This window comes from Camelus bactrianus, chromosome 10 (genome assembly GCF_048773025.1).
Source record: "Camelus bactrianus isolate YW-2024 breed Bactrian camel chromosome 10, ASM4877302v1, whole genome shotgun sequence".
Lineage (NCBI taxonomy): Eukaryota > Metazoa > Chordata > Mammalia > Artiodactyla > Camelidae > Camelus > Camelus bactrianus.
The window spans coordinates 4,416,501-4,431,551 of record NC_133548.1 but is presented as its reverse complement, the minus strand read 5'-3'; the positions used below and the strand labels follow the sequence as shown (position 1 = coordinate 4,431,551).

Below are 15,051 nucleotides of genomic sequence, written 5' to 3'. Positions count from 1 at the left end.
GCCGCTTTTCCCTGTCACAACACCTAAAATGCAGATTCTGCGTCAGTGAGTCTGGGGTGGAGCCTGAGATCCTACATTTCTCACAAGCTTCTGGGGCTGCCCGTGCTCCTGGTCCACACACCACACTTGCAGCAGCGAAGCGCTGAAGAATATACAGCACTGGGGTTTGGCAAGGAAGCAAGGGGCCCTAGCGATGCAGCAAGGGCGCAGCTAACGTAACTGCCCACGCTGCGTATGGCCCACCCTGGATGAGAAGCCAGGGGAGCCAAAGTGAGAACACGAATAAACACAGCCGAGGGAGAGTGTGGGGGACGGCAAGGAGGTTGTGGCCCAAAGGGGCCTTTCAGTGCACGATCTTAGCGGTGGGAGAGCAAGTCCGACGTGTGCCCCACCGACTGGGGCTGAAACTGTTAAGGAGGCGGGTGGCGTGGAGGAGGCCAGGAAGGAGAGGCCCCCGAGCCCCAACAACAGAGACTCCGTATGCGGTGCTCGCGGCATCACAGCTCACTCATCTCCTTCCCTGATTAATACTCTCACCTTCCTGGCTCATGGATCATTTGAGAAGGATTTATTTACTCTCTCTGCAAATAGTTAACTCTATTTATCTCCACTGCCTCAGAGATCTCCTCTAGTCTCGGGGTGTTCAGAGCCATCCACACGCTGGCAACTTCGTCCCTCCAGCCCAGTCCTTCGTCACTCTGGATGCCAGACCTGTGTATCCTACACAACGTCATCACGCGTGTGTCTGAGAGACACCTCACATTTAACATTCCAAGTGGAGCTCCTAGCCTCCCTCACAAAACTTGCACCATCTCATCGCTCTTGAGGGAAGCTCCATCTTTCCGCTAGTTCAGGCAGAAGGTCCTGGGACGTCCCTGACCCCTCTGTTCCTCTCACAAGCAGTCCCTCAGCAAACCCTGCTGGCTCAGCCTTGAAAGTATCCTGACAGGCTGTTTCTCGCCTCCGCTGCCACCTCCTGGTCAGGGCCACCACCGTCTCTGATGCAAACCATTCCACCAGCAGGTACACCTGCTCTCACCTCATCCCGCCTCAGGGCCGGCCCCCTTTCAAGCAGAGAGAAAGCACAGGCCTTCCGTCATGTCCCTCATCTCTGTCATCTCCGGCTTCCTCCTGCCACCTCCCTCTTGCTCGCTCCGTCCCAGCCCCACTGGCCTCGTTGCTGTCTCCACTGCAGGCTGAACCTGTGCTGTGCTGTCCCCCCTGTCTGGAATGTTCTTCTGTGTGATAGTCACATGGTTCACCCCTCCTCTTTTTCAAGACTTTGTTCAAGTGTCACCTTCTCAGCGGAGCCAGTTGTGACCTGTGCAACCTGCCTTCCTCCCCTAGGCCCCATCCCCCAGTGCCCATCCGCTGCTCTTCCAGCATGCAATACAATTTCCTGATTAAATTTGCTTATTGTCTGTCTCTCACACAAACATATAAGCTGCAGGAGGGTAGAGCTGTATGTTTTGATTTCTTTTAGGGGGTTCACTTAGCATTAGCTCCCTGATGTAACCCAAGTGCTAGGACCAGGGCCACCCTATCAAAGGTCACCCCGTATGAATGCCATACATGCTGGCCTTGTCCCAGCTCTCAGGTCACAAACAACAATCACAGGATCTCTGCTCCTTTAGAGCTTGCATCCCCGTGGGTGGATGCAGGCAAACAAACAGCCAACTGAGGAGCGCAAGACAGTGACAGTGCTGTGCGGAGACTCAAACAGGCGCTGTGACAGCGACTGGCTGTCTGCACTGGGGAGTTACAGAAGACTTCCGGGGAAGTGACATTTTACAGCAAGACTTAGGGAAAAGAGAACATTTGTCTTATATTAACTCTTGCATATTATGGTGTAATCATAAAAGCATTTTAAACTTCTAAAGCCATTTCCTTAACCCTGAGGATGGTGAGAGATGTTCTAGACCAAGTGGGTGGTATATGCCGATGGGTGGCAGGACCACAAAGGACAAGTTCAGCAAATGGGGTGGAATTACGGCCTGGAGGCTGTGGGAAAGGGCCAGGCATTTTCATGAGTTGGCAGAGAATGGGGTCTTAGACTCACTCCACTACCCCCAGTGACTGACACAGGGGTGAAGGTGTTAAACCCTCGGTGTATGTTTCACTGCTGATTGTAAGATGCAGGATAGATTATATTTTCTGAGTAATTCCAACTTCGACAATTGAAATTTCAAGAAACAATAATGCCCCATTGTATTTTTTTTTATTAAAACAATGACTTACTTGTTGTGTAATGAGATTTAATTTTGCTGGTACTGGCAAAAATCTTCCTACTAAAGTAGTCATAGGTTTAGGGGCATCTGTAAGGAAGACAATTGCAATTAATTGACAGCACATATTGTTCCTTTTCTACTTGCACATGGAAGAAAGTACAAAAATAATCATGTGTCATGAGTTTAACATGTGCAAAGTCACTTGTCTTGATCTTATTTATGTTTTCTATAAAACCTTTCCGTTTTTCAATGTTTTGGGGTTTTTGGTTTTTTTCTCTTACTACACCCTTTTTCTTTGTCATAAAGCTAACTTGACCTCCCAGGGACACTTTACTACTCTAAAAAGTGCCGCTACTGCCCAGGCTCCCAAGCTGCGTGCCAAGGTGCCCTGGAGCGCCGCAGCACGCTCGCCAGGGAGGCACTCGATACGTCACGTTCTCAAGGAAAGCACAGTGTCCTCCGGAGGACAGCACATGGATGACTTTCAGTTTACGTGTCTTCTTTCTTCACATGCTTACGAACTTACTAGGATGTAAACACTTACTAGGCGATTGGGACCAAACTACTTAAGACTGAAACTGATAGCTATTTCTTTGGCCTAAGGGTGCTGTGAAAAACATTCCTGAGACACTAAGGGCTCAGTAAAACTCCAGGTTTGTGAGTCAAGGTGGCAGGAGGAATGTGTCTTAAGTCTCCTGATCACCTACCAGATAACACATCTCCTGCTCCAGGCAGGTGCATCCTAGAGTGGTGTTACCTTGAGACCTCAGCAACAGAATGCACTTACTTAATGCTGGTAGAGTGTGCTCTGTGTGACACAGGAGATTGGGCTGCGTGTGCGTGGCAGAGGGAGGGTATGATGACGTGACAAGGAAATAGATTTGGAGAACACTAAGTAAAGCTTCCTTCTATGGGTCTAAATGCATTAGGATGTTGTCATGTTTTCAGGAGGAAGAGAATTAGCAAAGAACCCTCCTCTGCCTGTGTGGGGATCAGATGCAGCTCTGACCCACCGGGAACGGAGCCGGAAAGTCCGTGGCTGGTGTGCAGCAAAGGCCTTCTGGGAGCACTTTGCATCCTAGAAAAGTGAATGTCTTAAAGGCATGTTTTCTGTCCCTGGATAAAAAGGCCATCAGGATAAAACAGGAGATAACACTCTTTTTGCCCTGGACTCCAAAGGCCCATTGAAATGACATTTGGATTTAATATTGATTTAAATTATTGGCAAGGTCTGTGAATCATCTGATAATGAAATATTCTGGTTAACTCAGCTTTAGAATAACATGATTATGTATATAGTACACACAGAGATGCCCAGTTTTTAAGTATTAGTGTCTAATTTTGTAAACACAATCTTAAAACTATGTCATTTAGTCTTTCTTTAATCATTCATAAATCATTTGATGATAATCAAGTACTTACAGGTCATCTATTATTATTGCACCAGTTTAAAGGAGTTTCTGAGTAAACGATTGGCAGATAAATCAGCATTTGAAATGATTATTTCAGAGCTCATGGTGATTAAAGCAGAGTGATAGTTCTCACTGATTACATGAAAACATTGACATGAAAATGTGTATAGCTTACACCACATCTGAACAGTCAACCTGCCACCAGATCTGGACAAGGCAGATGTTTCAACCCAGGCACCTGCAGCCACACCCACTTGTGGCTCTCCGCAACTAGCAGAAGTGGAGGACAGCTCTCCAAGCATTTGAGATAGTCAATACAATACTCACTTACCAACTTCCATATGATATGTGACATATTTTTATTAATTTACTTTGTACCTGACTGTAGATAATTATTTTGGTCTTGATACTGAGGAACCAAATGAAGTGCTTTTAGTTCTCTTGTGCCAGAATTGTCTATACACAGCATTTGTGTACCCCCTTTCAACTGACATATCACCTAAAATGAAAAATAATGATCAGGTTTCATTTTTTAAAAGATATCCAGCAATATGAATCTAAGTAAACTTTAATCTGAGAAAACAGCTTTAATCCAGAATTTAAGTTCTAATGGAAAATGGCAAATTATAGATGTGTTCTCCATTTCTTACTCTGCAATAGCACGCTCTCTGAGGTATCACAGGGCAAAAAGTCCCTTGGGAGGTGTTTTCTGAGATGTGTTCAGGGTGCTAAGAGAAGGTCCTGCTCACGGCTTTCCCTACAGGTGTCTTACCGATGAGGCTGAGGGTAAAGAAGGGGTGACTGCGAACCAGAGCTTCCGTCCCCTGCCCATTACTCCATGGTCTACAGGGATGGAGAGAGTGTGTTGGACTCCAGCCCCACTCAGACCCAGTTAACTATAAGAAGGACTCTGTCCCTCTGACCCCATCTCTGTAGCTGGACAGATACTTAGAATAATCTTTAATTTATAACAGTTGTTCTTTTCCACCACTTCCACATGTTATAATTTAACACGTATGGTTTTTAAAAATATCCATTGATTTTATTTTCTAAAAGTACAGTTAAAAAAGGTTACTTTAAGAATGGGAAAATTCTAAGAAGACACGTCAATCTCTCATGGCCTGACTGGCACTCTCAGATCACCTAGTTGGATTCCGACCATAAATCAGTGCCAGTGAGCCAGGTGAGTCCATCAGGCAATCACACCGGTCAAGCCCAGCATAGATGGAGCCCTCCTTGCGTGCAGCCCTGTCCATGGCAATGCGGCCTGAATACGAGGCAAGAGAAGTCATCGTCTCTGCCTGCACATAGCTTCTAATTCTGAGGGTAAAACCACAAACACCCAGAGAAGCAGTGGTTTTTGCCTTTAGGTTGCCTTTGGGTTTCCTAGACAGGAAAATCCAAATAAGCATAAAGGATCAATGTTACCAAAATTACAGACGTAGAGCCTTTGTTAACACGGTGCTGATCATTGGGTCAAAACTTCAGATCACCCTGACATTGGATAAAAGGCCAACATTCATGTTTGGTTGGAATTTTATTTGTATTTAGAGGATACAGTTATAATCTCGCCCACACAGGCGCACAAACTGGGGGAAGGACCCAGAGTGGACTCTCCAGGCCTCTGTCCATTGCACAGTTCTGGGCTGTCCTGCCCTTTTCGGGAGCATGGTAACATTACTCAGGGGTCTGCTGTAATTGGAAGAGCTCTTGTCCTGCTATGTAGTCCAGGTGTCCTCGCAAACTCTGCCCTCGGAACCCACAGGCCTGAGGAGAACCATGGACAGAGGCGAGGACTGCTGTATGCCACAGCAAACCACAGTTCATGATGATCCCATTTTAAAGTATTTTCTAGTTAAAGCATATGCTTTAGAGCTACGGCCTCATTTCCCCAAATGAACAGTTGCCGAGGGCAAGGCAATTGTTGGTTCTTTGAACTCTTTGCTAAAATGATACTTCGGGCGAGATTCCCTGTCTTCCCTCCTTCCCAGTCCTCATCACACCGAAACCTGGCGTCCTCGATGCCCCAGTTATAAGCAGACTGTGTAAAATCTTTGTTTTCTTATCCATAAGATGTAGATAAAAATAATGCCTACCCTACAGAGTTGATGGGAGGATTAAATGAAGTTACAAGCATGTAAAACTGTCACATAAGCCGCAGATGTTACTGATTACCTATCGTACACAAGTGTTAGTTGGTATTAGGAATCTGAAGGTAGGCAGGGAGGAAAGTAGCCTCTGTCCTGCAGCCACAGAACTGTAGCCTCACCGCCCCCTGACATGCCTGACCTTACAGCTCAGGGGCTGTCCCACTCCTGGTCTGCACTGAGCGATGTGCCCTGTAGTTTCTCTCCTTAATGAATACAGCAATGTCCTAATCTTTGTTTGATTTACTAAGATCAAGTAGAAATGAGAACCTTAGATGTGAAAGAAACATAAGAAAGCCTCTTTTGATAAATGAGACAACCAAAAATGCTGATTTAACAGGGAAACAGAAGGAAAACCAATGACTGAAATAATTATTACTGTTGACTTAGTAATGAGAAGGGGTAAACACTTAAAATAATGTTGGTCAGACACATTTTCCCTGGCATAGTTACCATTGGGTTCAAGTCCTTCTTCTGGGAGCAGCCAGAGGCATCCTCTCTTTCCTGTGATGATGAGAACTTGCCACAGGACTCCTGGGCAAGAGGGTTCTGAAAAGTTGCTTCGTCCAGGTTGTTACTTGTAATCGAACCACCGGCTTCCTTTATTTCAACCTGAAAAAGCAAATGTTATTTTAGAAATCACATTGTGGAAGCTAGATTTTGCAGTTGCATAATCTAGAAAATTCTTTACAGAAGTTACCTTTTCAAAGTAAAATGCACCCTTGCCCTTAGTGCCTCTCTTCTGCACTATTATTCCCTCTATGGGGCAGCAAGATAGGGTGACAAGTATCTGACCCGCCTCCCTGGGGACTGGGGACCCTGGGGACCACAACCATCTGCCCACGAGATGTGGACATGTGATTTTGATGTGGCACTCTTGCTGTTTCAGAAACACAGTATAAGTAACTTGAGAAGGTTCCATGGCTGGTCAGCTGCCCCTCCAGCTGCTGGACAGCCCCCGCTCTAAGGGAGCTGGCTGCCTTGTGGGACCTTCCTTAAAACTGCCTGAAATGCTGATCCTCTAGCACCGTTCTTAGAGTGCGCTCATTAGGTTGTATTAGATGTTCCAGTTGATTGTTTTACTTTTTCCTCAAGAAGCTTGAAATCCTTGCTGACATTTTAGTAATATTTATATTGTAACTCACAACATATTTATAGTAATGTTTATAATTAAATAGTAGAGCTTTCCTGAGTGGATGGTAGGATAATAATTCACATAAAACAGTGAAGGGAGGGTGTATTTGCCAACTCTGTTTTTAAGCTATCCTCTGCAGCAACTCAGTGACACAACAGCAAAATTACCAAAAATAGGGAAAACACCAGTGATATTACTGAAAATCAATGGAATTTAAAAAACTAAAAAGTCTCGATGGTTAAAAAAAATTACCGTCAGATTTAAGTGTTTTAAAATCAGGGTGCTGCTTCTTAAATTTTGATAAGAATGTAAGGAGGGTTGGGAAACAGCAGTCAACCCACACTTTACATCATCTTTCCCCTCCTTTACCTCCACCCACCCAGACTGCCAACGAGAGAGTGCAGGTGAGTCTCCCCAAAGGCCAGGAGGCAGGTCACAAACCCTGCAAAGAAGACGGTGATTCTCAGGTAATATTCTGAAGACCTCATTTAAATCATGGAACAGATAGCTATCTTTCAAAGTGTGGGTGTTGACTCAGATTTGGAGATCATCTAACCTAAAATCTGAGACCCAAACAAGTAACAGTTATCACGAACTGGCAAATTCCTTAGCACAGTAGACTAGTACCTAGGTATAAATCTTTTAAAAACACAGGGAAAGTTTATCTATATTTCAAGTTATAACCTTATTTAGATATTTCAAATTGTAATTTGAATTACAATTGGGGATACTTTGTTTCCTTTAAAAACTGATTTGTTTAGTTGTAGCAAGAACAAAGCAGAAAACTACCAGTAGTCATATAGCAAAAGAGGGCAGTTGGCTGACAATTAGCAGAATTTACCTAGACTCTGATTTATATTACATATGATTGAGGAACAACCACTTATTAGCAGATGGAAGCTCTAACAACTTGATTTCAAGGCTCACCAAACACAAGTATTAATGAGTCCTTGCTGCAAATTACAATCTTTAGAAATCTAAAGGGGGAAAAAATGCAAAATGCAAGCACAGGAAAACTCACACTTGCATTTGTTTTATAGACACTGGGGCTTCTTTCCTAAAGCCAGTTTCAAAATTTTCTAGTTGTTTTCCTACTCTTTTGTTGTGTGCTGTCTGCCTGGCTAGGCCAGGCTTGGCCAGGTTTGAACCAGGGACCCAGGACCTAATTCACCTTCAGGCAGGATGGCTTGGCTGGATAATGCATCTCGCATAACCAAGGGATGTGCCCTGTTTAAGGTTAGTGAATCCAACCAGGGATGCTACTGACACAGGAAAAACACCCGTAGAGGGAAATCTTGGTATAAGCTGGAAGTCTCCCATTTCTACTTGGGAAGAGGTAGGGGTCGGGGCGGTGGGACTGTGCGACGTGGATCTTACTGGAATCACCCGGACACCGGGGTGGCCGGCTCCTTCCCTGGCCCAGGCGCCCAGGGGCAAGACAGCCGGACTCCTGTGCGGAGTCAGCAGGGAGGACAGGAAGTGGACGTTGTAGGCCTGTGGCTGCGGGGCCGCGGGCAGAACGCTGTCTTTCAGGGGATTGAGGTCGGGGAGGCTCGGATACTCCCCGAGTACCTCCTCATCTTCGTTCTCATCCATCAGGAGCTCCACTTTGACCTTATTCTTGCAGTCTACGCTGAGCGGGGGGTTGAACGTGTGCAGCAGGGGCTCTCTGGGGTCAGCGGCGCCCAGATATGCGTCTTTAAGGACGTGGAACTCATCTTCCTCGTGCTTCACGGCCACCGGGGACTTCAGAGGAAGGTTTTCAGAAACAAACTGACTCTCCGCGCTGAAAAGGTTGGTCACCATCTCGTCTTCTGGGCTGGACATGCGGCCCAGCAGAGGGGTGTCTTCCATGTCCACCGAGGGTACTCGGGGCCAGGCATCGCCCGGGATTCGGGGAGGAAGATGGCACCTGCAACGACGCGGCCGGCTGAGGCGGCGGTCCCCACCTGCCCGAGCCGCTGACCTGGGGCCAGCCGCCTCCAGGGGCTGAGAGGGACCGGGGCCCGCCGCCCCCAGGGGCTGAGAGGGACGGGGGCCCGCCGCCCCCGGGGGCTGAGAGGGACCGGGGGCCCGCCGCCCCCGGGGGCTGAGAGGGACCGGGGCCCGCCGTCCCCGGGGGCTGACCTGGCGGTCCCCCCGCCCCTGGCGGGGACGTTTGGAGAGGGGTCCCACCGCCCCTTCAAGGCTGACTAGGGACCCGCCGTCCCCCTCCCCTCCTGCAGAGCCGAGGCCAGGCCCGGAACCGCGAGGAGACCCGACGGCGGCTGGGGTCTCAGGCGGCGGAGGGGCGCCGGGTTAGGCCTCCTCAGACCGACGCACCTGGCAGAGCGAGGAGCGCGGATACCGGACGGGAGCGGGGGTGCACTGGCCCCTCAAGCGCCAGCGGCCGTTGGCGGTTGGGAGGGGGCGGGGTCATGGATAGGTGGGCGGGGCCGGAGTGTGGGACGGGTTCGGGATGAGGCGAAGGCGGGGCGCAGAGGTGAGCAGAGGCGTGGCGAGGCGGAGCCTGGAAGCGCGGTGGGGTAAGGCTTCAGAAACCGAATCAGCAGGGACCCGGCGGAGCGCGCAGGGAGCTGAGGGGTGTCTGAGTTGGGGACATCGACCGGCCGGCCGTTGAGGGGAGGTGGACAGGGAAGAACACTCCCGGGACCAGCAGCTCCAAGCTCTGGTGGGGAACTGAGGCCCCAGGCCAGTCCAAAGCAGCGCTGGGTGGGACTCCCTAGCTTGACTTCAGGCCTTGGTCTTTAGAATATTTTTTTTTCTGCTCTCGAGTCTCTCAGGACAGACCTGGCCGCGGAGCACTCCACGGGTGGGTGGAGGACCACGGGTTTGCACTTGCAAATTCCCAACCTAGCATGCAATTCAGGTCGGTGGTGCTGGAGCTTGGGAGGAAAGCTAGGCATCCCTAGTCAATGTAAACAACCCAACATAGTTGATTGATGTTTGGAGGGAGAGACCTAGAAGGAACAAGTATAACTAACGCTAATAAAACGCAAACTCTGAGTGGCGGAGGTGAGCTAAATCCACCTTTCACAGAAGCAGAATCCCACTGTTTAATCAAGGAAAGAGGTGAAATCTTATTTAAGCTTACGGCCATGAACTGCAAATCCAACCAAGCAGTTGGAAGAGGTTCTGGGGATGGGGTTGGGGCTCTGGGGGTAAGATTACATGGCGCTCTGTTTCCATTGAAAATATTGTTTTGGTAACATAAAAATGTAAGACATCAGCTTTCTAACCTCATTCAAAAAATACTTTCCTGAGTCAAACGGTAGCAACCAAGACGCACCAATGCTATGTACTATTTAGCTGTACACTTCAGCATTCAAGAAATCCCAAGCAAAATTTGCACAGTTGAGGATTCCTAAATTTGAGACACAGCATTAAGTGTCCTAGGACTTTATCTGAAAAATTATTCTGGGACATTAAAAGCTGGCTTTAAAAGAGCATAATGTGATTAAATTCTCACTGTTGTAATTTTCCATGTGAACAACTTAAAATATATTCCCAGCAACTAGTTCATTGCAGATATACTTGCCTTGAAATACTGTCCACTTCTTGGAGGATTCACTTCCTGTGTGCCTATGATCTGTAGGGCAGGGCTCCATAGAAAGCTCTAGCGGCTTCTTCAGACTAAAATTAGGACAGCTTTTGGGGGGAAGGAAATAGCTCTGTGGTAGAATGCATACCCAGCATGCACAAGGTCCTGGGTTCAATTTCCAGTATCTTCATTAAAAAAGAAATAAAAATAAAGTCAGGACAGCTTTTTCCCTTTAATTATACAGACTGTCCTTGACTTTGGGTTTTGTGGGGGGTTGTTTGTTTTTTTAGTTTCTTGGCAATTTACTTGTACAAACATGGACTCTTATACACGTGTTTGTGTGTGTTGGCTTCCTTATTCTTAATATTATGGCTGGAAAACTCACATCTCATTGAGCTCTGCTGTGTTTGGGGGTAGGCCTGAGAGTGCACCTTGGGCTTCCCAACCCGTAGGGTCTAGAAGGTAGCTGACAGACACTGCAGAGCCCAAGTAGAAAACCGTGAAGCGCTCGAATTTGCCTGAGGAGGACTTCGAGCCCCAGCCACCCTACTCACTCACCCGCACGTAGGCATGGCTGCTGAGCAGCGCCCGGGGTCTGGTGTGCATGGCCACCCATGAGCCACCTTGCCCGACAGGATCAAAGGCCTGGAACCTTCTCACACTCGCAGTTCCTAGAACACTCTCCCGGCCCTGTGGATTGGCCAAGGCCGGCTCTGTCTTGTGATTCAAGCCTCAGCTCAAACCCCTTTCGAGATCAGCCTCCTTCCCATGCCAGCTACTCTTCCACCACCCACACAAACGTGCCCAAGGAACCCATGAGATCCTCTGGGAGGTTCCCTTGGTTCTCCGCCTCCTCCCACTGGAGCTTGATCTCCACAAATTGACAGTCAGAACCTGGTGGGGTCCCTGCTGTATTCCCAGTGCCCAGAACAGAGCTCAGCACACAGTAGGTGTGAAAACTGAATTCATGTGCTCATTTAACAGGTGTTTCCTGAGCACCTACCACAGGTCAGGCACTGTTCTAGGCTCTGGGGCAAGGAAGAGGATACACAAATGAATGCAGAGTGGAACTCATTGCCCTCCTTAGCAGCTGCCCTTCTCTGCCAGGTGCGTGAATTTAGTGATGTCCACTCTGCCCCACCTGAGGCCTTTTCTGTACATCTTGACCTGTCGCCTTTGTCCCGGTGCCTGAGCCTGGTACCTGACTTAGAACCTCCTGATCAGCATGACAAGAGACAGAAACCAATACTGTGGTAGACTGGGATTAATGTTTTTATTAATGATAACATTCAGGTGGCATTTCTAAGATTTACATCCAAAAGAGCATATTGTATTTACACGCAGTGGACAGTCCCAGATAACAAATTCAGACCACAGCTCTGTTAAGACCATGGCTGGTTCCAAATTAAATTAAATACATAATACTCTTACCTCCTCCTTTCAACGTGTACAATAAAACCCCCCCTCTTCCTCCTTTTAAGGAATATAAAATTGCATTGATAACTGCACTGATTAGCAATACTACATTTGAAACATTTAAAACCTGAGAGACAAGCCTGAATACATTCTGAGTGCTATCACGTCTGCGCTTGACTTCCCGTGTGGCCGCCAGGCAATACAGACAGGTCAGTGGTCAACAGTGTACAATTTCGATGGCCCTGGCTTTGACAGGGAGCCAGGCCTGGCTGAGGCAAAGGGGCTGTATCCACCCCCAACATACACACATCCTTGACTACAAACCACAGATAAACAGGGTCTTTTCTCACTGTGGCTGATGGATCTCCTTGTTGCTTTTTTTTTTTTTTTTTAATCTCTTCTCATTTCTGCTTGCTTTGAAGAGGAAAAAAAAGTCTTTGGCCCACTGAGGCCCATTCACATCACAACCTGTATGTGAATAAAACACGCACGTGCTCTGGGGCAAGGGCCTTTCCCTGGCTCCAGTGGGTCAGCCTGGTCACTGTATCACTGGGCACAAAACTCTTATAGAGGCAAGCCCGACCAGAGCAGAGGGATCAGAAAAATAAATATACAATCTAAAAAATGGACAAGCTTAGCTTCTCATTACAGCCCAGAGGAGGTGATCTCATTCCATGATCCTTTATTTTTTACATTAAATACTGAAAATGATTCAGTGCATAATCACTTTTTGGTCAATCACTCTTTCAAAAAAGGCACTCCCACCTGAAGGGCCAGCAGTGTGAAACCCAGCGCCCATCACACACGGCGTTCGCCGAGATGACCCGCCCCCCTCCACCGCCCTGGAAACGCGAGAAGGCCCCTCTCTCGCCAGGTGGGGTTAGAAGGTGCTCCTACCGGTGCATCAGCGCTGCGTGACCCTCACCTCCTTGGGGTTCCCTTTTCTCAAGTTTTGTTCCTTTCTCAGTCTAGGCAAGCAGGAATCCTGAGGCACCTATTCTATTTTAGTTTTCAGTGAGTGCTCGGGACACACACCATTCCACCATCACAGCCCTGGCTCCCCATTTCTGACACGTGCCCGTTTTCTTTTGTAGCTAAATGATGAAGCTGAAGGCAGGCAGTCTGATGGGGGAATCCAGTGCAGCTGCCCGCATAAGGGGATAAGGGGACACCACAGGAACATGCTGAACACAGGGTTATCCACTCAGTAAACTGAGGCGGGAGTGAGACCTCCACAATTCCACCTAAAGGCTCTGCAAAAGAAATCTTTCATGCGGTCTCCCCTTACACTGAGAGCCTTCCACTTTTAAGGCACTGGGTTTTGAAGACTTGCAAGGTCAGTAAAACTAAAGATGAGACAGACTACGTGCTGCAAAGAGGCAGAAGCGAATGCAGACGACCAAACCGGCCAGTTACAGTTACCACAGCGACAGAACTGTTCCCAGAAGCACAGCGTTTCTCAGTTAGTGCATTACTTGTGCGTCCTCTATTGACGGTTACCATCTTCAGCTCAAATGGTGCTTTTCTCTCCAAGCAAAAGAAACGTTTACATTGCTCTGATAAAATTAAATGCCCATAAGTCCCAGGGATGCGGTGGCTGCGGAGGACGTGGGCCATGTCCATTTCCAACGCGTGTGAAGTCACAACCCCACTCATTCCTGAATTCGCTCAACAAGTTTCCTCCCTGAATAAACACAAGTCAGCGTGAAGACTTTAGGGGGACTTTCTCAAAACGTCCCCCCAGTTAGGACCTGCTTGGAAGTAGTCGGGTTATACTTCACATGGTGGAGCCTGCGTTCTAGAAATGCAAAAACACCACACCCTCGATGGGAGGAAAGCAACTCTTCATCCTGAACTACACAGGATTCATAGCTATTTATCATTTGGTTTTTCATCAGAAGAGCTCACTTTCCTTCACCGCAGCCCTCAAGGGATTTACTTGTTGGAATTGGCGCTGAAACCGAACAAAGTGATGATGTCAGCCATTGCTTGTTTCAAGTGCTTCCCGAAGCGGTGAGAATCCTGTCGTTTAGAAACAAAAAACACATATCACAAGGTGGACGTTCCTACATTTCAAGTCTTTTCCTCTGTGATCTGACTCAAAGAACTAACATTCCTTTTTGCCAGATCGCTAAGCTTGCTTTAAAGGCTTAATCACTAAGTTATACAGTACAGGGAAATGTGAACAGTTGGCAGAGATAATGATTTCTGTGTTTGTGCCCTAAAGCTTCCCCTGATGTCATGCATTACATAAAACACACAGGTAAGTGAATTCCAGTCTTCTCTGTTAAAGGTGAACCTGGCACTGCCTGTCAGGCATTGCACAATGTGGAAAGGAGAGAAAGGATTAAATGTGCTGTGCTAGGAAGGGGGTCACATGATCCATTCACAGAGAACACCGCCGACCCGTTTCCTCACACATGTGTATTTCTAAGCACGTGCACACGAATCTTAGCCCACCCCTCAATGTTACCCAGAGGCTCGAAGTTGCAGAAGCACTCCAACAATAAGATTTAAAACCACTGCTACCAGCAAAGTTGAAAACACTTTCAAGCAAATTAGACAGATCTTGTTAAAACTTTTAAGAGAATTTTACGATTCCTTTTTTGGAAAACTTCCAAACTGAGTGAAAGTTACACAACTGAACGGAAATTTTCTGTCAAATTAAGGATGTGCTGCTCTTAAAAAGAAAACAGTAAAAATACCCCGTCTTTAGAAGAGAGGACTTTTTCTACTCACTGTCTCGGGGCACGAGAACTTGGAAGATATGTGAAAATTGATGAGGTCATCCCCCACGAGAATGTACGACACACCATAACCATCGTCAGCAACCTGCAGAAAAGCACGCTTGAATGTAATCGTGGGAAAGGAGCTGATGTGAAGAGGGAATTTCAGACATTCTAATTATGAGACTACCATTAACATCTGCATGAATGACCAGCGAGGTTAACGGGCGCTCAGAACAGAGACAGACACACCCTATTCCCGAAGCTCGCTGCTCTGCAAACACGGATGCCCAGCCACTCACCGGTCCGAAGCCCCCTCCGCTCGACACATACTCCGGATTCCTCTCCAAATTAAAGAGCTCCACCTGCTGTGGAGGGGTTTGGCTGGTTGATAATCTCCAAGGTTCAGATAGGACCTGTTGAGTAAAACAAGGAAATGCTGCAAT

At 47.6% G+C, this 15,051-nt stretch overlaps 2 protein-coding genes across 6 annotated transcripts in view; both read right to left on the bottom strand.

Moving 5' to 3' along the window:
- Positions 1-9,409, bottom strand: part of TESMIN (testis expressed metallothionein like protein) — a 37,026-nt gene extending 27,617 nt beyond the window's left edge. The window contains exons 1-5 of the mRNA XM_074371586.1: positions 9,245-9,409; positions 8,300-8,834; positions 6,241-6,399; positions 4,019-4,139; positions 2,239-2,315 (exon numbers count right to left, since the gene is read on the bottom strand). Coding sequence (XP_074227687.1) covers positions 2,239-2,315; positions 4,019-4,139; positions 6,241-6,399; positions 8,300-8,776 — 834 coding nt within the window. The 5' untranslated portion in view covers positions 8,777-8,834; positions 9,245-9,409. The remainder of the gene's footprint in view (positions 1-2,238; positions 2,316-4,018; positions 4,140-6,240; positions 6,400-8,299; positions 8,835-9,244) is intronic.
- A 2,308-nt stretch (positions 9,410-11,717) lies between these two features.
- Positions 11,718-15,051, bottom strand: part of CPT1A (carnitine palmitoyltransferase 1A) — a 50,199-nt gene continuing 46,865 nt past the window's right edge. For all 5 annotated transcript variants that reach the window (XM_074371584.1, XM_045517951.2, XM_045517950.2 and 2 more), the window contains 3 exons: positions 14,908-15,021; positions 14,619-14,711; positions 11,718-13,901 (listed from right to left, as the gene is read on the bottom strand). In XM_074371584.1, coding sequence (XP_074227685.1) covers positions 13,815-13,901; positions 14,619-14,711; positions 14,908-15,021 — 294 coding nt within the window. In that variant the 3' untranslated portion in view covers positions 11,718-13,814. The remainder of the gene's footprint in view (positions 13,902-14,618; positions 14,712-14,907; positions 15,022-15,051) is intronic.